General features: G+C 34.9%; 1 protein-coding gene across 14 annotated transcripts in view; it reads left to right on the top strand.

Moving 5' to 3' along the window:
* SENP7 (SUMO specific peptidase 7) overlaps nucleotides 1-23,432 on the top strand; it is a 199,930-nt gene that overhangs the window by 124,984 nt on the left and 51,514 nt on the right. For all 14 annotated transcript variants that reach the window (XM_074214358.1, XM_074214357.1, XM_074214356.1 and 11 more), the window contains 6 exons: nucleotides 1,329-1,475; nucleotides 14,121-14,154; nucleotides 16,533-16,712; nucleotides 18,696-18,961; nucleotides 21,069-21,205; nucleotides 23,193-23,309. In XM_074214358.1, coding sequence (XP_074070459.1) covers nucleotides 1,329-1,475; nucleotides 14,121-14,154; nucleotides 16,533-16,712; nucleotides 18,696-18,961; nucleotides 21,069-21,205; nucleotides 23,193-23,309 — 881 coding nt within the window. The remainder of the gene's footprint in view (nucleotides 1-1,328; nucleotides 1,476-14,120; nucleotides 14,155-16,532; nucleotides 16,713-18,695; nucleotides 18,962-21,068; nucleotides 21,206-23,192; nucleotides 23,310-23,432) is intronic.

Raw genomic sequence — 23,432 nt, 5'->3', positions numbered from 1 at the left:
CACAGACTAAGATAACTCAGAACTCCTGGATGGGTCAGGTCTGATCTAATCTTAGATTTTGATCAGGTTAGGGCTAATTCTTTTCTCTTACATTTACATACCTTCCCAGGCAGACCTCAGTCTTTGTAATGTAAACTAACAATTTCCCTTCACATTCTTGTGGAAACCAAGCATTCCCCACATTCCTCCCATTATCATAGCAAACATCTGTGACTAAGATTGTTTTTTTTGCCTTTTATTTTCTACACATAGTTTATGAGTAGGGATAGTAAAAGGATCATGATAATAAAGAAATGTTGATTGTGTGAACTGAACCAGCAGCTTTATTACACATAACTCTGGTACAGGAAACATTATTTGTCTAAAATATATGGCAAACTGAAAAGGAAAATGAATGTAGGTTGGACAAATGGAAATACAAAGAAAGTCAGTCTAAAAATATGCAATGTTGTTAAGAGAGAATTTGGACAGAATGATTTAATTTGAATAGGAGCCGCATATTATCTTAGTTTTTAAGTGATGATGAGCAGCATCTGCCTCTATAGGTAATAAGTATATAGATATCATAATGGTAAAGCAAAGAGGATTGGAATGACGGAGGGTACTGTCTTAGATCACAGTTGCTACTCCTGTGCTCACCAGAAGTTGTATCTTGGTTTGTTAGGGACCTTTGTTAGAATTGAACACCAAAAATGATTTGTCTTTTGGGGGCTGAGCTTTCTCTGTAAATAACTTAAGTAATTTCAATGACTGATTTAGATTTAGATCAGATATAGGTTAAGAATGGTTTTACTCTATGGAATTCATTTTTGGAGTTATTTAAAACTTTTTTTTTTTTTGCAAGGTAAACTCATTGTTTTTAATGAGCAAGAAGGTGACCAAAATGGTAATTTGATTTGCCACTCACTACTTCTCAATATAAATTGCAGGTACTGGTAATACCTGCAGGTACAGAATCATAGTTCTATTTGGAAGGGAACTTGAAAATGATTCAATTTTTTTTTTTTTTTTTTTTTTTAGTTTTTGCGAGGCAGTGGGGTTAAGTGGCTTGCCCAAGGCCACACAGCTAGGTAATTATTAAGTGTCTGAGGCTGGATTTGAACTCAGGTACTCCTGACTCCAGGGCCAGTGCTCTATCCACTGTGCCACCTAGCTGCCCCAGAAAATGATTCAATTTAACTTAATTTTTTAGATGAGAATATAGTCTAATTCATTATGTCAAATGAGCTTATAGAAGGCATTTAAACTGAAAATATATTAATTTTTTCCAGTATTTGCTGTTCACTTATTACTTAATGTAGTTCATTTTATCCTTTATTTCTTTCTAGGTTTCACCTAATATATTTCCAGAAAGTCTCGTCATGGACAATTTTTCTTGCATTATGCCTAATGATGAGATAGATTTTCACTTGGATATTACATTTACTTCGATTTATATTGGCAGCATAAGAGGAATTTCTAGTGGTTATGTTACAGTAAGTATTTTTAGATTGATATTTTTGTAACTGAACCCCATTAAACATTTGTGAATTTGAGTAATAATACTATAAGAGATTCATTTTTATCAGGTGCTTCAGATATTTAAAGTAGTTATTTCTGTTTTCAGTCCTCATTTTCAATTTTTATAATTTCTATTTCCACAAACTCTAACAATTGCATATATTTATCTAGAAATTGAATGTTTATGCTTTATTTTCCAGGGAAAGAAAAAGGACTCAGAAAAACTAGGGTTATACCTAAATTATCAGAGCTAATAATTGACAAAATTGTGATTGCAATACTGGTCCTCCAAGTCAAACTTCTACTGTATCATACTGCCTTTATTTTTAAGCATATAATACTTTATAGTTTTTGGTATTATTTAGATTTTTTTTTTAATGAAAACTTTTGTGGCCTTGGACAACAGTTTACCTCTGCTCCTCAGTTTTCTCATATATAAAGTGAGAATGTTGGACTAGAAGACATCCCTTCTAAAATTCTCTGATTCTGTAATTTTGACGCATTCCTTAAAAAAAACTTTTATTTTTTTTTTTTACATAGAGCAATAGTATAGTAAAAGTATAATAATAGTTTATAACAACTTTTAGAATTCTTGATGTTCCATATTAACCTAGTGCTGAGAGAAAATAGGCTTCCAGGAAAGGGGACTTAAGGATATATATGGGTTCATTTTGTGAAGAACTCACCAATCTTTGACTCAGGGAGGTAAAAAAGGCTTAATCTTTTAATTCAAAGGTTGCACAGTTTACAAGTTACCACAGAAAGTCGATAAACTAATACAAAAGTTTACAAGTTAGTTCCTTTGGAGAAGTATCTGGATAGTTAGTTTCTTAAAGGATATAGGAGTTTCCAAGAAGGTAATAAATTTAAGGTAATAGACAACTAAGAGAGAACAGCAAAGGGGATGATCAAATTAAAAGGGAAAAAGAGAAAGAAAAGATATCTAGATCATCATAGATCCAGCAGCAGAGAACATATGGATCCAGCTTAGAGAAAGGAAGTGGAATGGAAGAAGCAGGAGCAGCAACAACCAGGTCAACTCAGTAGGGCAAAAGAGAGTTAGCCTGGGTGGACCCTTGCTCAAATTCATTTCCCTGGTGGAAGGAACAAGGGTGGTGCTTGAAAAGTGGTTTAGCACCTTACTCCAGGTATTTTCCAATAAGCATACCACAAGGATGGGCCACCAAGGAGTGGCCAAGACAGAGCAGCATTCATTAGTACTACTAGGTCTGGCACTAGAACTATCACAGTACCACTAGCACTACCACTAATATGTATGCTTCTGCCCTAAGTCCGACATATGGGAGGAGGTTTCTGAAAACCAATCGAACAGTATAGGAAAATTGCAAGATTCCATTTCAAATACAGACATTTCTTTTTGCACCGAGTTCTCCTGCTATGCTAGGGCACATGTACTATACAACTCAGATTAAATTGAAACATTTAGGTGTACTAGAATCCCAATTGAATTATAAGAACTCTTATAATTTCTTTTGTTTGGAACTTGGAAAGCATTTTCTCCTAGAGTTTTATAAATGGAGGAGCCCTGGCTAGTCCATAAAAGTCCAAAAAGTCCTAATGTATTTAAACTTAAACCATAGTGCTAGGTTTTACTTGTTGAATCCCTGTCCTTGGGATTTGGTTGGTACTTGTGACTAATGAAACATTTTTGTACCTGGTGATAAGAGCCTTGCTAGGAAGGAGGACATTGTTTTACAACCTTTTAACTCTTCTAGGCTGCTTTGATCAACCAAAAACCCCTCGAGGGTCACATACAAAACTTAATACCCATTCATGAATACAATGCCACCACACTAGTGAGCAACTTCTATTACCAGTGTGGTCACTCTGTCTTGCTAGAATGGGCCCCTAGGCTGCTTCAGGGTGGGACTAAATCTTGATCCAAAGTGATAAGCAATATACTTCTGGTTCTAGCCAGAATTTTTGTGGTAGTAAAATTTAAGAAGTTAGGCAGGTGGTAGGAATTTCTATCAGTAGACCACAGCCTGGAAGACAGTATAGAGTCAGGAACACAAAATGTTGAGGGGAGCAGTAGGTGTGGGAGATGGTTGTCTATGCAAATTCTTTGCCTCAGATCAAAGTTCTTAACTTGGTTTCTTTATCATAAATCTATCAGAAAAGTCACTGCCACAGTTGCTGTTGCTGATTGTAATTCCCTCCATCCATTTCTCCCCACTACCAATTATTATATTTTCTCTCTCCTTTCACTCTTTCCTTCATCAAAAGTGTGCTATGGGACAGCTGAGTGGCATAGCAGACAGACCATTGGCCCTGGGGCCAATAGGCCCCAAGCCTATATCCATCCCCAGAGACCCACTACCGACCCATCCCTGTGGTCCCAGACAGGTCATCCAATCCCACCACCTTGCAAAAAGCAAAAAAGAAAATATATCTGACTATCCTCTTCCATGATCTACCTTCTCCTCTATCTCCTACATCCCCCCTTCCTTCTCCAGTCCTCTTTCTCCCATCCCCTTTCTCTCCTTTTTCTTCTGGATTTCTTTGCCTATTATTTATATGTGTGTACACATACACCCCCCCCCCCCCACGTTTTCTTTCTGAACCATTTCCGATGAGAATGAGGGCTCCTTCAATCCCCCTTACCTTCCCCCTTCCATACCATTGCAAAAGCTATTTCTTGACTCATTTGCATGAAATATCTTAATCCATTCTCCCTCTCTTTTCCTGTCTCCCAGTACATTTCCTTTTCACTCATTGACTCCATTTAAAAAATATATTATACTTTGAAATTTGGCTCTCTTCTGAGTCTTGACAATAAAAGCTCCTAACTGTTCTAATAAATGAGAAGGTTCATGAGTGTTATCTGTATCATCTTCCCATGCAGGAATACAAGCAGTTCATCATCATTAAATCCCTTGTAATTTATCCTTCTTGTCCACTCTCTCTCTATGCTTTACCTGAGCCCTATACTTGAAGATTGAATTTTCTGTTAAGCTTTAGTCATTTTAACAGGAATTTTTGAAATTCCCATTTCATTGAAGAGGATGTTCAGTTCTTCTGGGTAGTTGATTCTCAATTACGTTCCAAGCTCTTTTGCCTTCTGGAATATTATATTCCAAACCCTACAAGCCCTATTATATTCCAATCCCCCTTAAATGTGAATGCTGCTAAATCCTGGGTAATCCTGACTGCAGCACCACAATATTTGAATTGTTTTGTTCTAGCTGCTTGTAGTATTTTCTCTTTGACTTGGGAGTTCTGGAACTTGGTTATAATATTCCTGGGGATTATTTTTTTTAATCTCTTTCTGTAGGAGATCAGTGGATTCCTTCAATTTCTATTTTTGCCCTCTGCTTCTAGGATATCAGGACAATTTCTCCATAGAAATTCTTTAAAAATGAAGTCAAGGCTCTTTTCCTGATCATGACTTTCAGGTAGCCCAGAAACTTTTATTAAAGATATTATTTGAGTTTTACAATTTTCTCCCAATCTTGCTTCCCTCCCCCCACCCCACCCCACAGATCTCCGTCAGTCTTTACTTTGTTTCCATGTTGTACCTTGATCCAAATTGGGTGTGATGAGAGAGAAATCATATCCTTAAAGAGAACAGAATTCTTAGAGGTAACCAGATCAGACAATAAGATATCTGTTTTTTTCCCCCCCAAATTTAAGGAATAGTCCTTGTACTTTGTTCAAACTCCACATCTCCTTATCTGGATACAGATGGTACTCTCCTTTGCAGACAGCCCAAAATTGTTTCCAATTGTTGCACTGATGGAATGAGCAAGTCCTTCAAGGTTGAACATCACTCCCATGTTGCTGTTAGGGTGTACAGAAACTTATAAATTGTCTATCCTGGATCTGTTTTCCAGGTCAGTTGTTTTTCAGTGAGATATTTCACGTTTTCTTCTAGTTTTTCATTCTTTTGATATTGTTTTATTATGTCTTGATTCCTTGCAAAGTCATCAGCTTCTTTACCTCCATTCTACATTTGAAAGATTTGTTTTCTTCAGAGAGCTTTCTTAATTTCCTTTTCCCTCTGATTAATTATGCTTTTTAAGATATTTTTCTCCTTCTTAAATTTTTTTCCATTTGACCTAAACTTAGTTTTTAGTATGCTATTTTCTTCAGCATTTTTTTGGATCTCCTTGACTAAGCTGTTGACTTGGTTTTCATGTTTTTCCTGCATTTCCCTCATTTCTCTTCCCAATTTTTCCTCTATCCCCCTTACTTAATTTTTGAAATCTTTTTTTGAGCTCTGAAATAGCCCGAGACCAACTTCTTTATTTCTTGGAGGATTTAGATGCAGAAGCTAGAACTTTCTTATCTTCTGATTATGTGTTTTGGTACTCCATGGGACCAAAGTAATTGTCTATGGTCAGGTTTCTTTTTTTTTTTTTTTTTTTTCCTATTTACTCATTTCCCCAGTCTATGCCTGGTTTGGAATGCTTCCCGAGCTTTTGAGTATTATTGGGACATCCCTGCAAGGACTTCAGTTCATTCAAGCCTTATATGAGACTCTGACTGCTCTTCTACTTGTACTCTGGTCTCTGGATGGCAATTGGGGGCCCCAGACTGTGACCAGCATCTGAATATGGACCAAGTACCAAAAGTCCTGTCTCAGGGCCAGAGGAGAGACCTTGACAGTCTTCCCCCCACCTCCTTACCTTCAGTGGGCTGAGCACTCTAGGAGCAGCTTCCAGGTGACTCTGAAAACCTGCTTCTGTTTCCTGGGATCTGGGCTGAGGTGAGGGCCACAGCTATGCTGATAGTCATGGCTGCACTGAGGGTCACACTGGCTCTCACTCACTCTGGCAGAGGTTTCCCCGCTGATTTTCCAAATTGTGCTTGATGTTACCTGGGTTTCTAGGTCAGAAAACTGCTTCTGCTGCCCAGAGTCAGCGCTCCACATGACCCAGGCTTCTAGGTACCTAGTGGGCTATTCCCAGAAGACTGGTGCTCCTTTGCTCAGCCCAGTAATCCTGGCTGTGCTTCTGCCGCCTCTACCCCTGTGGAACAGAGCTTTCCCACTATTTTTCCAGGTTACCTTGGGCTGGAGAATTGCCTCACTGGATCTTTCTCTGGGTTCTATCTCTCAAAAATTTAGTTTGAGCAATAATTTTAAGGTTTTTTTGAAATATTTTTGAGAGAGCTCCTAGGAAAGGCTGTTCTCATGCTGCCATCTTGGCTCTGCCCCCTAAAACTTTATTTGAAAGAGCCCTTAATTTGGTTTCACAGAGTATGTCAACTTGGGGGAAAAATTACATCTTATTTTTTCCCCCCATTCACCTTTTGTTTCATTTTTAATCCTCTGAATTTTATTCAGAATGTTATTCTGAAGGGGTCCATAGACTTCACCAGACTGCCAACAGGGGTCCATGACTCAAAAGATTAAACTGTTTAACAAGATTTAACAGCATTAAAGATTATTTTCTACATTCATAATTCTCTGCATCAAGGGGTTGATTATCAGAGTAGGGGGGAATGAATTTAGACTTTGGCATGTAGTTTAAATATAATGTAAAATAGTAAGTACATAAAGTTTAGTGCCACATAATGAACAATTGCTAGACATCAAGAAATATTATGGGGGTGCCTAGAAGGTAGAATAGCAGAAAACAGAACAGGGAGGTCCTTCTACCCATCTCTTCCAAATTGATCTAGAAAATTCACCAGACCAAATCCTTGTGGGGAAATCCAAGAAAAAGTCATAGTAAATAATTTTCATGGTCATCATATGGAGACAGAGAAGTCTGTGGACATTGAAGAAAGGGTCTAGCCAGAACTGGTCATGGGCAAAATATTCTAGTTGCTAGGGAGTAAGAGGAGATTCCACTCAGCAGATCACTGTGGGATGTGGGAGCAGGTGCAAATTGGCAGCTTGTTGTCCATTAACTAATTCTGGGTAGCAAATCCAGAGCAGACTGTGTACCAGTTTTGTCCCCTTCAGCCTACAAAGGCTTCTCTCTCAGTGCAATCACTGAGGTTATCTAAAGTTTGTGCTTCCCCCTATGGTGTCTAGTGCTCCCTATCTAGTAGTCCATAGACTGATATCAGCCTTTGTGAAGTACCTCACTTCTCAAATTTATGCTGCTTAGGGCACTTTTTTATTATTATTATTATTTTTTTAGGTTTTTGTAAGGCAAATGGCTTGCCCAAGGCCACACAGCTAGGTAGTTATTAAGTGTCTGAGGCCGGATTTGAACTCAGGTACTCCTGACTCCAGGGCCGGTGCTCTATCCACTACGGCACCTAGCCACCCCACAGGGCACTTATTTTGAAAACTCTGCTACTTATTTTTAATTTCTACTGTCTTTTCTCCTCATCTTTCTTCCTTACTCATTCTCAGTTGCTTTTTTTTTTTTTTTTTACCATATTTTCTTTCCTTTTGAGCTTTTAGCATATTGAAGCATAATGGTTTCTGGTAGTGAATTTTAAGTATTTTGTTCGTCTGTAGCATAGTTTTGGGATTAGGAAACATCAGGTTAATATTTGTCTTGCTATTCTCAGTTTCATGGGGCGGCTAGGTGGTGCAGTGGATAGACCACTGGCCTTGGAGTCAGGAATACCTGAGTTCAAATCTGGTCCCAGACACTTAATAATTACCTAGCTGTGTGCCCTTGGGCAAGTCACTTAACCCCACTGCCTTGCAAAAAAAAAATTATTCTCAGTTTCCCTTAATCTGTGCTCTCAGCTATTGTTTCTACTCTTCTGTTAATTCTGTGTTAATTGCCTACTAAAACATCATTGACCTACATCTTGTATTTCATATGCCTCTGACGCTATTTAAAAACATTACTTCTATTAAATTTTAATACTTTTCACCTGCTTTTTGGACTGAATGTTGACTGTACTGTTTATCTCTAAGGAATTAACTGATCCAGTTGAATCTTACCCCTATGCTGCCTAGGTCTGCTTTGTGGACTAGAGAATATTCTTGACTAAGTATTTCTAATTTCCTTTTATTCATTACTCTTATACTTCTGGGAGGAAGACAGAATTTCTGTCCTTTGACAGTGCTAATAATAATATTTGTCCTTCATTTTCGAAGAAGATCACAACACCAGGGAGATGATGACAAGCACATGAATTAGATTTGAGTGAGGGGGTCATTTTGCTAAGTTACCAGCCTCATTTTCTCCTCCAGAATCATCTAGGCCCAGTGGCAGATATGAATCAGGATGACTACAGTACTCACCATACATGTAGAGATAACTGAGAATGCCTTTCTCCAGGCAATTACCTTCCTATAAACTGAAAACTGGTAGCTCAGAAATGAAATTCTACTGGACTGGACTTCCATGGTAGAATAATGCTACATACATTTACTGATCAATCAGCAGAGTTTCTTGGCTTAAGTAATCCTTTTTTTGAAGATCAGGGGTTCTTACCTTTTTTATTAAAAAAAATGAATCCCTTTGGATGTCTGGGGAAGTCTATGAAACACTTTTCAGAATAATGTTTTTTAAATGTATAGAACAAAATACTTAGGATCACAAAAGAAGCATATTATGTTGAAACAATTATCAAATTATTGAATTTATTTTTAAGATCACAGTCTCTTGTTTAAGAATTCTTGATCGAGACGTTTATCTTAGATGATCAATCATACAAGGCTTTTCTAACATCTTTTTTTTAGTGAGATCTGATGCTCAATGGACCATGTTATTCCTTTCCTTCTTTCTTCCTATTCTCCCTCATAAATGTGACATAACTCACTTTGCAAACAACTCACCCTGTAGCACTTTTCCATAAAAAAACATTGTTAAACCATCACTCACAAATACTGAAATCCCCTTGTTTCACTACAATGCATTTTCACCCCCTCAGTCTTCCCTTACAAAACCCTTCTCTTTGTCCATACAATGACCTCTAGTCCCTTGACCCCTCACTTCTCTCTTAGGCTACCTTGCAGTAGCCACTCTATCTTTTCCTCATTTTGACCTTTTGGTGAACCAATTCAGTTCTACCCTGTTGTCTTCTTTTGGATCCTTTCCTGTTTGGAACATAATGCTGATTATATCTAGCCAGGCTTCATTCAACCTTGGACACTTACACCATTTGCTACCTTTGCTTTTATACATATATTGCTGAATGAAGATGAAGATAGTCATGCAACCATGCTGATTGGATCTATAAGAAGACCCTCACTGTCACTGTTCTCCACAATGACTTTTCCAGACCTTTTCATCCCTCCTCAAGCCTCCCATGGCTCCTCTTTATCTCATTTTCTCAGTTGAGAATCTTGCTTCATACTTTACAGGAAAAAAATTGAGGCCATTCGTTGTGAGGTCCCTCCCCTCCTCTTTTTCTCATCTCCTATCACTCAGATGACTTCTGCCCCTTTTATCTTTACCTCTCACATGATGAAGTGGGTCTTACTTTTTAAAGGCCAATAATTCCTTTACTGACTTAATCTTTTTATTACTCTGGATCAAGAGCTCCTATTCCATCCCTTCTATTTAAACAGTTTGCCCTATCTGTCAACCCCATTCTTTTACTTATTTTCAATCTTTTTCTCTCTACTGGTTCATTCCCTACTGTCTACAAACATGTCTATGTCTCTTCTATCTTGAAAAAAACCCTCACTTGAGTCATTTCTCTCTATTATTATACTATATATATATTCCTTAAAATGTCCCTTTGCAGCATATGCCTCCACCTTCTCTTCTCCCAGTCTCTTCTTTGTCCCTTACAATCTGGTTTATTATTCCACTAAAATTGCTCTCTTCAGATTACTAATGGTCTCTTAGTTGAAAAATCCAATGACCTTTTCTCAATCCTCATTCTCCTTAATCTCTGCAGTTTTTGACACTGTCAGTCTGTCATTATTCCTTCTCTAGGTTTTCAGGACACCATTCTCCTGGCTTTCTTCCTATTTATTGGACTGCTCCCTCTCTGTTTCCTTTGTTGGATCCTTTTCCAGATCACTCTCTCTAACCATTCATGTTCCTCAGAGCTCTCTTTTTTTCTCCTTCTGAATGGCTCTTCACTTGGTGTTCTTAGTTATTCTCCCTGCTGTGGACAGAGCACTGGAAAACCAAGTTTATATTCAGCCTCAGATATTTATTAGGTACATGACTCTGGGCAAGTCACTTAACCTTATTTACCTCAGTTTTCTTATCTATAAAGTGAACTGCACAAGAAAATGGCAAACCATTCTAGCATCTTTGCCCGAGTTGGGTCATAAAGGGTCAGATATGACTGAAACATGAGAAATGCTGATAATTCTCAGATCCCTGCCTTTCCTTAGACTCTTGGCTGACCTCCAAATTTGCATCTCCAACTGCAGATATCTTGAACTAGATGTTTAATATACATTTTAAATTTAACGTGTCCGAAACAAAAATTATTATTTTCCCCTCTAAACCCTCCCCACTTCCTACCTTCCTTTTTACTTAAGAGGGTTACACTATCTTTGCAGTGCCTCCAGCTCACAACTAGAAGTCATCCTGAATTTCCTCACTTTATCTAACAATCCCTCTCCCAACTCCACCCCAGCTATATACAATCTGTTATCAAAGTGTGTTGATTTTACCTGTGCAACGTCATTTAAATATACTTCTTTCTCTCTTGTGACACTGATGCCACTAATGCAAGCTGGCATCACTTCTGGATTATTGCCATAGCCTGCCTCAAGTCAACCACTAAAGTGATTTTCCTAAAATTCAGATCCATTCATGTTACAATCCCTTTCTCAATAATCTCCAGGGGCTCCCTATTGCCTTTAGGACCAAATACAAAATAACTTGACAGGGATCTGATCTCCCTTGCCCTGTCCAAGAACCTCAAGTGTCTTGCAGAAAGACTTTGGTTATATTGGGACTAGCTTGGTTGTTTTTCCAGGAGTTTTCCTACCAGGTGACCACAAGAGTAAGTGGGAAACTGGAGCTCTCTGTAGAAATCATGGGGGTGGGAGGTATCTTGTCAAATCTTGGCTGTCCTTAGTCTCCACATCCTTTAGAATGTCTTTGCAATTCTGTCTCTGTAGCTGAACTTGCCTGAAAAAAATGATTGATGTGGAGCTAGGCATGGGTTTGGGGGTTTTTAAAGATCTAACTAATCATCATCTGGTTCAATTTTACCAAGTCCATTGTGTAGCTGCACCATCATATTAAATGTTACTGGGGATGGGGGTGGGGGTGTGTAATATTCCATGAGGCCCAGTTTCTGTTGGAGAGATGGTGTCAGATAGAAGAGTGTGCAAATTGAGTTCCTCATGCTAGACATAAATAACATGATAGCTGCTGTTCACTGGCAGGATGGAAATTATATAGTTGCCTTAGCACACTCACTGGGACTTTTGGTGGATTGCATCCTACTCAGCCCATTACACATAATTTATAAGGTTTAAATATGGAAGAATCTTTAGCATCTAGTCAAACTTTTTCATTTTAAAATGAGGAAAACTGAGGCCAAGAGAGGTTGAGTGACTTGACTTATCCAGTGTCATATGTGGATAGTAATTAGAGAGAGAGAGTTAAGATTTAAATTCAGGTCTTCTAACTCCCAATTTGTTGCTTTTTTTTCAAGGATACTGTGTTATATTCTCTCAGTAGCCCTGGGAAGAACTCATAAATAGGAAAAGGGAATCACAAGGTCAGAGGGAGAATACAATTGATGGTGATAAAGTCTGTAGATGAATGGTTTTTGTATTCTGAATAAACTAGATGAGGTAGTATTGGAAAGAAGATAGTAATTCTATAGAAGTTGGAGAATTGAGGAGAAAATCTGGAATAGTCACTGTGTGAGAGAATTGATGAAAGAAGAATAAAAGTATTGCCATAGAGCAGTGTGAATAAAATTGAGTTTGGAAAACAAATTTGTAGTGGTCCCAGTAAATATAATTATGTGACTTTTCTAAGAAACATTTAGCAGTATATAAATGGGATAAATGGGCACAACTCATGGTTGGGTTTTGGCAAGATGTGACTGATGATAGACTAAAGGAGCAAGGAATTCACCAGTAGCTTAGGGCTGAACTGCTTCATCACAGGGTAAAATCTTTTGAACTGAGGGAAGGAACTGAGTGATGAACTGGAAGAACAGGGCCCAGATGTCATAAGGATGAATAATAGGTTTAGTAGAGATGAAGCAAAAGGAGAGTAATGAGAGAAAAGAGTTTGGGATCAGTGGAGGTGGAACAATCATAGATCAAGGGCACAATACCTTTGTGTAGCTGAGGCAGAAATCTCATCAGTTTAGGAGGTTGATATGCTGTCAGTCCCCAGTGTTAGAGGATAAACGTGCTTTAGAATTTGCAATTTTACAGCAGAATGTATAAAGGGGTGTAAAAAGAAGGAATATTTCTCACAAATTTTGCCAAGGATAAGCCTTGTGATTCTATGTTATCATCATTGCAACATAGAACTTTCAGTAGGAATATATTCTTCATGAGGAAAATAAATTTATTGTTACTAAAATGTGTTTTATAAGTCTATAGACTCATTAAATAATTTTAGCAGTATTTTTAGGCTTTGCTTCCTTTGCTGTAGAGGGAGTCATTTTAGAGTTTTTACTTTGTAATCCCACTTCTTAAGTTTGGCAAAAAAAAAGTAACACACTTTGGGTTAAATAATAGTTCTTTGAAACTACCAAAATAAAAAAAGTTTATTTGATTTTATTTAATTGGATCTTTTTAATCAAAATTTATAGCCAATGTATACAAAGTATCACTTTAAAAAAAAACAAGCAAAGCAACCTCTCTTGAACCATCTTATATCATTTTGTACTAAATGAGTGTAAATTATCTAATCTGACAAATCCATATTAGGGGTACATGGAATATGAAAACAAGATAATGGATTTTTGGAGAAATATAATTTGAAATGTAACAATGATTAATGGTTTGTACTGTTGCAAATTTATTTATTTTATAAATGTAGGAAATTCAGGATTTAACTGAAAAGTTTTTGCTATTGCTATTGAAATATCTTACTAGTTTGATTGGTTAGAACACATTAATCTGAGGCCAATATTTTGAATTTGAATCTTGACCAACCATTTCATAAATTATTGAACATGAGAGAATGTGATTGGATGAGTACAAAATCATTACTTCTAATATAAAATTCATAGTAAAATTTCTACAATGGGACAGTATTTTCTGAGAATAATGAGCATAAAATTTTGGTAGAAAACTTTTGGAAAAATATGGTTTAGACATAGGAAAATAGATTAAAAATAGAAAGTGTCTCATAAAAAAATAAGGGAAAAGCATGGGGGAAGGGTAAAGCAGTGTTTTGAAATATATTCCAACTTGTAGGGGTTAGATTTAATAGTGTCTTAAATCAGGAGGAATTTTATGTTCTTTCTAGTCTGATAAGGAATTCTGAATTCATTCCTGTATCAGTAAAGCTCAATTTTATACATTGAAGGAAGATTTTTATTGTAATGTTCATTGAGAATTGGATTTTTTTGACTTAAGTTATTGATTTGAAAATTGAACATATGAAAAATTGATTATGCCATTTAAAATATTTATAATATGAAGATTTCAAATGAGAATATTTATTTGGTTGACTGATACAGGATATGACTTTTATAGTATAGGCTATGTGTTTATGATATGAAAAAGAAAAAATTTGAAAACTTAAGTAACAACTTGACTAACATTTACTTTTTAATTTTCCTTTAAGTTCACAACGAAATATATAAAGATTCCATTTCAAGGTAAGCAATTGCTGCTTTATGATCTACTCTCTTCACTATAAGTCTGTGCATAAAATAAGTCATTTCTGGCAATTTTCTTTGAAAATATTTCAAAAACTTTATTCTTTTCCAAGTACTTTTTTGTTCCTAATTGCTTTTCATTATGGCACTTCAGTATAACTAAAAGAATTTAGTATGATACAAATTAAAGTCATCTTAGTAGTTTTCAGCAATTTTGACCTTATTGGTTTTGAAAATGAGATTAAAATTCTAAATTACTCTCAAAATAGTGCAGTATATATATTATATTTTTCAAATAATGCTAGGGTCAGCACTTTGTGCTTTTCCTGGGAATAATTGAACTAAAGCTCTAATGGAAAACTTTAAAAAATGAAATTGCTTAGACATGTGAAAATGGCTATATCAGAAAAGTTACGTAGGGAGAAGCTTGGGGAGTGGTGAACATTACAAAACAGCATTTTAAGGTATCTAGGAATTTATGGAGATCTATAATATTGATTGAATTGAGGTAAAATTTCATATTTTTCTAGTTTGATAAGATCTTGGTTCTTCAGAGTTACACCAGTGGAGTACAAGTCTTGACAACTTCTATAAATCTGAAGAGATCCAATCTAGTGATTCACTGTATATTTGTGTTCCTAGGATCAGATAGCTAAATTTGATGAGGCTCATTATTAGGTTAGCTGATGGCTTTGACTACGGTAATTCTTGAAGTCCAACTACTTAAATTACAAAAGGATTGGTATCTTTGTTGGTAGAGAGTGTACATACCGATAAAATTACAGATCTCTTAGATGCTAAAGTAATGAAAGATATCCTGGGAAATTTTTTTCAAGTTTGTGCTCAACCAATCTAGAGCATTTATTTTTTATTCAAAAAAACCACTACAATAAATATACTGACATTACCAAAAAAATACATCATCAAGAGATGATACTTTCACTTGAGATGGAAGAATTAAAGAGACAAATAAGGTGAGGATTGTTTTAAACAGGAGTAATAAAAGAGGATTCCTTTATTGTAACATTGAAGATAGGAACAAGGACTGTAAGTAGAAATTTATTTCCACAGAAATCAACTCTGCAGAAATTTGGAAATAATGAATCAGGATAATGATGTTGAAGTTTGGAAATATAATAAGTAAACATACTTAGTGCAATACAAAAAATACTGTGTGATATTTCAACTTTTTCTGTTTAGAAGATAAAAGTTAATTGACAAATCGACAAATAGAAACTTTCAGTATCATTAGTATTTTCTGATGTAAGCATTACAGTTTTTAGAAAAGTCACACTTGGAAAAGTTTAGCATGGAAGATATGAAGGAGGAAAACAATAACTGATAGTAAAGAGTCTTTACCTGGGAGATTTAATAAGACAAAATATCCTGAAATGTATTGCCTTTTATTGCTCTTCATAATTTGTAATATGTAGTCATATAGTTGCATACAAGTGCTTATGGAAGAGAAGGGAAACTTTTATTAATAAGATTTTCACGCTTACTAATAATTATCAGTAATTCACCAAGTATGAATTGAATTTTAATTGATTTCTGAATCACTAATACTGCTTCATTGTTCTTATTGAGACACTCAACCCTTTTCAGCTTTTCAGATCATGACTCCAAGTGAGGGATTTAGGAAGTCTAGATTTTTTAGCCTAAGGAAACTTTGCTTTAGTTTAACTTTTTAAAAAATTATAATAGAAATTACATATTTTTAAGAAACTAGATCTTTTAAGGTTTAAGAATAATTGATGGTTATAATTACTTTATCTGTTTCTGGTTTTAATATGATATTCCTTCTTGTATTTAATTTCATCTCCTTAAGGTAAAGCTCAGAAATTCAATTAACACATTAAAATTCTGCTATGTATAAAGCACTGGAGATGCCAAGAAAAAACTTTAAAATAGTCTCTTCTCTTAAGGAGCATACATTCTACTAGAGGATATATATATATGTTCACATATAAGTAAATATAAGGCAATTTGAGGAGGGAAAGAATATTAATAATTCCTTAGTTAAGCCTTTTAGGAAGATAAGTTCAAAAAAGGCAGAAAGATGAGGTGAGAAGGAAATTACATTCCAAGAATGGGGACGTGTGACTTCTGTAAATGAATGCTTGGAAGTGGAAAGTGGAATTCTCATTACAGGGGCTGACAAGGTAATATCAAATTTTGTTTTTTTAACATAAAATTCATAAAGGATAAAAGACAGGATTGAAAAGATCATTTGAACCCAAATTGGGAAGTACATTCTGCACTGAGAAGTAAGTAACAATTGGGAACTCCTTGAAAATATACATGGTTAACTTCTTAAATAAGGCTAAACTTCTATGAAGTTATGATGTAAAGTTTAAAACTTTTTTTGTTTTCTTTAGTGTCTCTGAATAAGATTTCATTGTTAGTGGATACCATTCATTTAAAGAAGTTTGGTTTGTGGACACATAAAGATGGCAGTCACTGTAAAAAGAGAAATTCTATCATTTTCCTCTGGACATCTTCAGATTATCTAGAAATGATTGAAAACCAACTTGGGAAATCTGTTTTAAGGCAGCTATGTAAGTATGTGGTGGATTTTAAATTCTACAGATTCTTGTAAAGAGTCTAGTCTCCTTTTCTAGTTTTGTTTTTAAAAGTTTACTTGTTTGGTTTATTTACCACAAGCTTTATGAAGCTTTCTGTGTTTTTCACATAATTCTTCCTGATAGACCCAGCTAGGTAATTATTAAGTGCCTGAATTCAGTTTTGAATTCAGATCCTTCTGACTTCAGAGCTGGTGTTCTCTCCCCTGCGCCACCTAGCTGCCCCAACTTTCATTCATTTTTGAGATTCATACTTTCATTTTCTAGGAAATATTGACAAAGAGAATCATTGCTAATTCCATTTTTCTATTTCTTTTCTAGTTTCTTTGGATCTGGAAAGATAATACTGGCAATGACTAAAAGGATTTGTCTGCATTTTTAATAAGAGAGGGAGTTGATTTGGAATGATTCAGGGGCAGAGTTTACTTTAATGAATTCCTTTATTTTGATATTTGGACTTCAAGACCCTTTAAAATTTCAGCAAAAGAAAAAGATTACACCATTGCTTCCTCAGAGTGTTTCCCCACACAAAGTATTGGAGACTCAATGTGAAATCTAAGAGCCTTGTATCTTCAACCCAGGAGAGCCAAAAGGGAAAAAATAATGAGTAATACTTATATAATAGATTGAGGTTTATGAAATTCTTTGTTTAATTGCCCTATAAAGTAGGTAGTATTGTTGACCATATTTTATAGATTTTGAGACTGAAGCAAAGCAATTTTTTTGTGGTCTTACAGGTGGCAAGTGTTGAGACTTTTATTCAAACTCAGGTTTTCTGACTTATAGTGCAGTCTCTGGGGGGAAAAACACCTTATAAGAAGACAAAAAACCTGGGTTCAAATATCAGCTCTTATATTTCACTTCTTTAAGCCTTAATTTCCTTATCTGTCAAATAAAGGGATTAATTTAAAGCATGTCTAAGATATATTCTAGCTGTAAATCTATGCTACCATGAAAACAGTTCATTAGAGGAAGAAATTTAAGGATGTTTGAGAACTAATTGCTGATCTTTACCCTCTCTTCCCCTTACCTTAATTAGTGTCCAGAGCTTAGCTGATTCTTTAATTTGATTCATATTTGCTTTGTCAACTCTGAAACACATTCTGCTTAGGGTAATCCCCTATGCCCATTTTTGCAATTTCTTTTCTGAAAAAGTCACATGCTTCATAAGGATTATGAAAAGAAACATCTTGATTTTTTTCCTTCAAAATTGTGTATAAATGTAGAGTCAGATAAATAGGTTTAAGGAAACAAAAATATATTTTATTTGGGAAATATTAATTAGAAATATTCTAGATATTTCCTCTACTTTATTTAGCATTTGGTTTATTTCACTTAAGCCCAATGAATTTAGATCAGAATTAGATAAAATGAACTAGGCAATTTTCCCACAATTTAGAATTATTAGTCGTAGGCAGTTTTATTTCTCTTGAAGGTAATGCAAACTATTTTTTTAAATTTTATTTTATGTAAGGCACAATAGGGTTAAGAGTGACTTGCCCAAAGTCACCACAGCTAGGCAATTGTTAAGTGTCTGAGGCTCAGGTCCTTCTGAGGGTCTGGTGCTCTATTCACTTTATCATCTACAATGCAAACTTAATTACTTAGTTCTACCTCTTGCCCTTGTTACCTGTAGACTTATTCAAAGGATTAAGAATTGAAATAGATGAGGAGAAAGTTCTAGAAGAATTTCTGTCAAATGAGAAATTGCTGTTGAAGCACTTTGTGTATGCATTCTTAATTGATAGGGGAAAATTAAAGAGAAACTTGGCAATATTGTAGTTACATGAGGAATTTCTTAAGCAGTGCAGTTAAAGCAACAGAATGACCAAAGTAGTATGATTTGTTGATATTTTACTAATGATTTTATACTGTTATTAGTAAAATAATTTTTGTCAAGAGTTTCAGTGAGAGAAAAATGAAAAGAGGAATTAAAATGGGTTTCTCTTTCTTTTCCAGCTAAATCTGATGAATTCATATTCCTTGAATTGAGCAAACCAGCTTCAGAAGAAGAGGAGGAGAAACTAAATGAGTTGATGGCAGAAGTGAGCAGGAAAACGAGATCATTAGACCTTTATCATCCACTTCCTTGGGACCAGGCTCTTTCTTTGCTTCAGGGCTTATCTGCAAAAGAAAGCTCTTTTATTGATTATTATTGTTCCTCAACAAAATCTTGCCATTTCCCAGTGGCTACTGTTGAAACGGAGACAGACTCTCCCCCACAGGTCAGTGCATGTCTAAGATAATTTTATGAATAAAAAGAGCTTTACAAGAGACATTAAGACACTTTTCAAATACTAGTGGAAGACAAACTGCTTTTCCAGGTAAGCATTAGTTATATGTCAATATTGCTTATTTATTTATAAAATTTACCTTCAAAGAAGAAAATGCTTAAAATTATAGGCGACTGCACCTGCAGGCTGGTTTTTTTTTGGTTTAGAGAAACTATGGATGAATCTATGGGAGATTAGTTGAATAGGGTGAGGGATGAAAGACCTTCCCTCTATTTATCTGAAATATATACAACCCTAAATCTGCTCTACCCTTTTTTGAGTTTTCCAGATCATTATTTTGCTTAGACTATGTTTTTTAAAAAAAATTTTATTTGGAGAAATTCTAGCACAGTATGAACTAGGCAACTAGAATCTAAAGACAGTGAGGTTTGGAAACTGGTAGAGTGATTTCATGTTCAGTTGCTATTCCTTCTTGTGTTCACACTTGTCATTCTATTAAGTTCCCCATCTAACTATATTTGCTTCTTCTCATCATTATTTCAAGGTTGTTTTGGATCTTCATAGAAAGTTCATTTTTCTTATTTTAATACTCTTGAGAGGTCTGTTTTTTCTTTTTAAAATTTATTTTTTTCAATTACTACACATCTATTTTCTTTTCCTTGCACTACTCCCCATTGAATGAAAGAAAAAAGAAAGAAATGAAAGAAGTAAAATAGAAACCAAATGACCTCCAAAGAGTGAGATATTATGCAATTTTGGCTAGAACTTATTCTAGATTTTAACAATGCTGCTATGGGAAATTTTCCCTTATATTAAATCAAGATCCTTTATACCAAAAAGCCCCCCCACAAAACCCCCAGAATGTTTAAATTTAAACCTTTAAAGCAGGTAAATAAAAGGAAATGATAAATTTGTATTAAAAATGAGTCTTTAGGGAGCAGCAAGGTGGTGCAGTAGATAGAGCACCAGCCCTGGAGTCAGGAGGACCTGAGTTCAAATTTGGCCTTAAGATACTTAATAGTACTTAGCTGTGTGACCTTGGGCAAGTCACTTAACCCCATTGCCTTGCCAAAAACAAAACAAAAAAAAAACCAAAAAAATGAGTCTTTGATTTGCCCATATTTCTCCACAGAATTTAAATAGTAAGATCCTCTGGTGCATATAAAATATTATTTTATTTATATGCATATAAAGAATTTATTCAATCCTAAATGACACTGTTCACCCATCATATGCTGTTATTTATCTTTTTTTCATAGTGGCATTGAGTCTGAGCTAATTCATTCACATTCTAGTTTATCTTTACAGCACTAGTTTTTCAGTTCTGGGACAGTCAGTGGCTCTGGACAGAATGAAGTCAGATGATCTATGATTAAAATCATGACCTTGCCCTTTATAACTCTATTCACTCTAGCTGAGCTAACCAGCCACAGGGTTTGTTTTCTCTTATATAAGAACAAGGTAGAGACAGTGTGTTATAGTGGATAGAGAGAGCCCATCTTGGAGACAAGAAGACTTGAATTCAAGGGCTGTCTCTTACACATATGGGTTTTGTGACCCTGGGTGAATCATTTACTCTCTTATATCCCAGTCAACAAGTGGTAAGTAACATAGTTGACATTTGAACTTAGATTTTCTGTCTTTAATTGTAACACTCTGTCCATTGTAATAAAATGCCTCCCTTTTAGAAAAGCTCTGGTCATGGAATCGTCACTACTTTTAGTGATGATTTTAACAATTCACATTTATATAATGCTTTAAGGATTAACAACTTTTTTTGTAGCAACTGCTAGGTAGATTGTTTAGGTGTTGTTAGTTATTTTGCAGATTATGAGACTAAGTGTCAGAGAAGCTATTTTGTTCATGATTATACCACAAATAAATGTTACAGCCAGGATTTGAATCTCAAGAGTTATTTTAGTTTGTTTTACTTTGCCAAATATATGTAGATATAGATATATTCTAATGTGATCCTTATTCAGGTACTCCTCATAATCCTGTGTATTATTTTGTTTTGATTTTGAATTTTGAAGATTTAACATGTTTCTATTTATATTCAATCATAATAGTTTATTTTCTTGCTGTTTATTTTTGTCAGGCCTCAAATAGTAATAAAATCAAACCTAGTTATACCCTCTTGCAGAAGACAGTTAGTGGTTGCTATTCACTTTCTATTACATCGAATCCAGATGATAATGAATGGAAAGAAGTAAAAAACACTGGACCAATTAAAAAGTATGTACTAAATGTTTTATCCTGTTTGTATTAAATGGGCACAGTGCTTAAGATTGACAAGCAGGTTCCATTCCTATACCTGCTTTTCAGCTGTCCAATTTTGGATTTGTTGTCTTTTGAATTAAAATTTCTCAAACTAATACTTTTTTCTAAAAGTGAAATCATGTTTTGGAATTTTCTTCCTTTTTTGATTCATAAGAAAGTGAAAATAAACACTTTTAAAAAGGTAGAGCAGCTTAAAGTGGAGCAGTGGATTAAGCACCAGCCCTGGAATCAGGAGGCCTTGAGCAAATTACTTTACCTTGATTGGCTCCAAAAGTGTAAGAAAAAAATTAAGAAGGTGCTACCTTTCTTAGGTTTTAGGTAACTCAAAAATGAATGGTTATATAAATTTCATAAAGGGTTAATCTTTTAGGAAATCCATCAAGTCAGTTTTGAATTAAAATGACTTCTAGCTTTCTATATTAAATGTTCCACATTTGAATCTATGATAGAAAAAAGCATAATTTGTCCTTTAAACCTGCCTTGATTTAAGCTATTTGGATCCTTTCAAAAAGTATTGGAATTGCTATTTGTTCACATTTCAGTCTTCCCTGGGTTTTTATGCTGATGCAACTGGGAGAATTCCTAAGGAATTGAGAGTTTAACCATTAGTTCTCCAGAATGATCTTTTTTCCCCTCAGGTTTTTCCTATTATGCATAAAATATAAGTGAACGAATTAAAGTTTTAGCAAACTATAGCATCAATATATGGAGTTTTTAGATTTCACTGTTTTTCTTAGTACTCATTAAGGTCAAAATTCAATTAGATGCAAATTGATCAGACAAGCATTTTAAAGCACCTACTGTATTCCAGCCATTGTGCTAAAAGCTATAAATACAAATATCTCAAACCCTAATCCTAAAATTCCATACTCAGAGGGACCTGAAGTTCTATTGAAAGTGTACACATACAGCATAATTATATACAAAATAAATGTAACCAGGAATGGGAGGACATTAGTATTTTGGGAGGTACTGACAAAGGTTCAATGGAGAAGATAATATTTGAGCTGAATTTTGAGGGAAAAATAAGGATTCTTACAGGCAGAGGTATTGAGGGAGTATCCTTTAGGCTTAGTGCAGACAATATGGAGATGGATATAGGAAATAGTATTATAAATGAAGAATAGTATCAAAGTAATTTTGTGTTCATGAAAGGTAGTAATTTATAAGAACTGTGAAGAGTTTACATTACAAACTAAAAGTAATAGGTAACCACTGAAGTTTATTGAGAAAAGGGAGTGTCTTAGTCTTATCTGCATTTTAGGAAACAATTTGGCAATTAGATGGATGATAGATTGGGGAGAGATTTGAGGCAGACATTCCAATTGAAAGGCTATCTAATAGTACAGGCTAGACCTAAACTACTAGGTTCGTAGTTCTGTGGTTGAGAGAAGGGCGAAGATATAAGGTCTTGTGGAGATAGAAATAACAAGATTTGGCAACATTGGATATGTAAGGTATGGGAATATGGAGAGTCAAGGATGATAATAATGATGATGATGATGATGATGATAAAAATTGTTGTTGTGGAATTGTGCCTGACAGTTCAGGACCTTATTTGTTTTGTGTGTGTTTGTAGGCAAAAATATTAGAATAGTTTGCCATTTCCTCCTCTAGTATATTTTACAGATGAGTATACTGAATCAAATAGGATTAAATGACAGAGACAGAGACAGATAACAGAAAAACAGAGACAGAGAGACAGAGAAAAGGAAGAAAAGAGTGAGGGATCTATAGAGGAGGAAAGAGAAGAAAGTATAGTATAACACACTTAAGGAAAATTACAGAAAATGAGCATAAAATTTGATACATTAGGAAGAAAGACTAACATTCTGTTTATAGTTTATAATTTATTTTCATTCTTTTTCTGGGGGAGAATCCCATTTTATTAATAGGATTTTAAATGCTAATTTATCATTGTTTTTTCATTGTTACTTTTTAGGTTGATTGTATATCCTCCACCACCTACAAAAGGAGGATTAGGAGTTACTAATGAAGATTTAGAATGCCTAGAAGATGGAGAATTTCTTAATGATGTAATCATTGATTTCTATCTTAAGTAAGTAAAATAGCAAACATTCCTTTCTATATTCACTATAACTCACCTACTTTTGTTGTCAAAAGTTAAAAAATATAGGTATTAAGTAGCCTAAGTTATATTCTCAGAATATTAATTAGCAAA

Source organism: Macrotis lagotis, chromosome 1, assembly GCF_037893015.1.
Source record: "Macrotis lagotis isolate mMagLag1 chromosome 1, bilby.v1.9.chrom.fasta, whole genome shotgun sequence".
Classification (NCBI taxonomy): domain Eukaryota; kingdom Metazoa; phylum Chordata; class Mammalia; order Peramelemorphia; family Peramelidae; genus Macrotis; species Macrotis lagotis.
The sequence above is the reverse complement of the archived record's forward strand: the minus strand, read 5'-3'. Positions and strand labels throughout refer to the sequence as shown.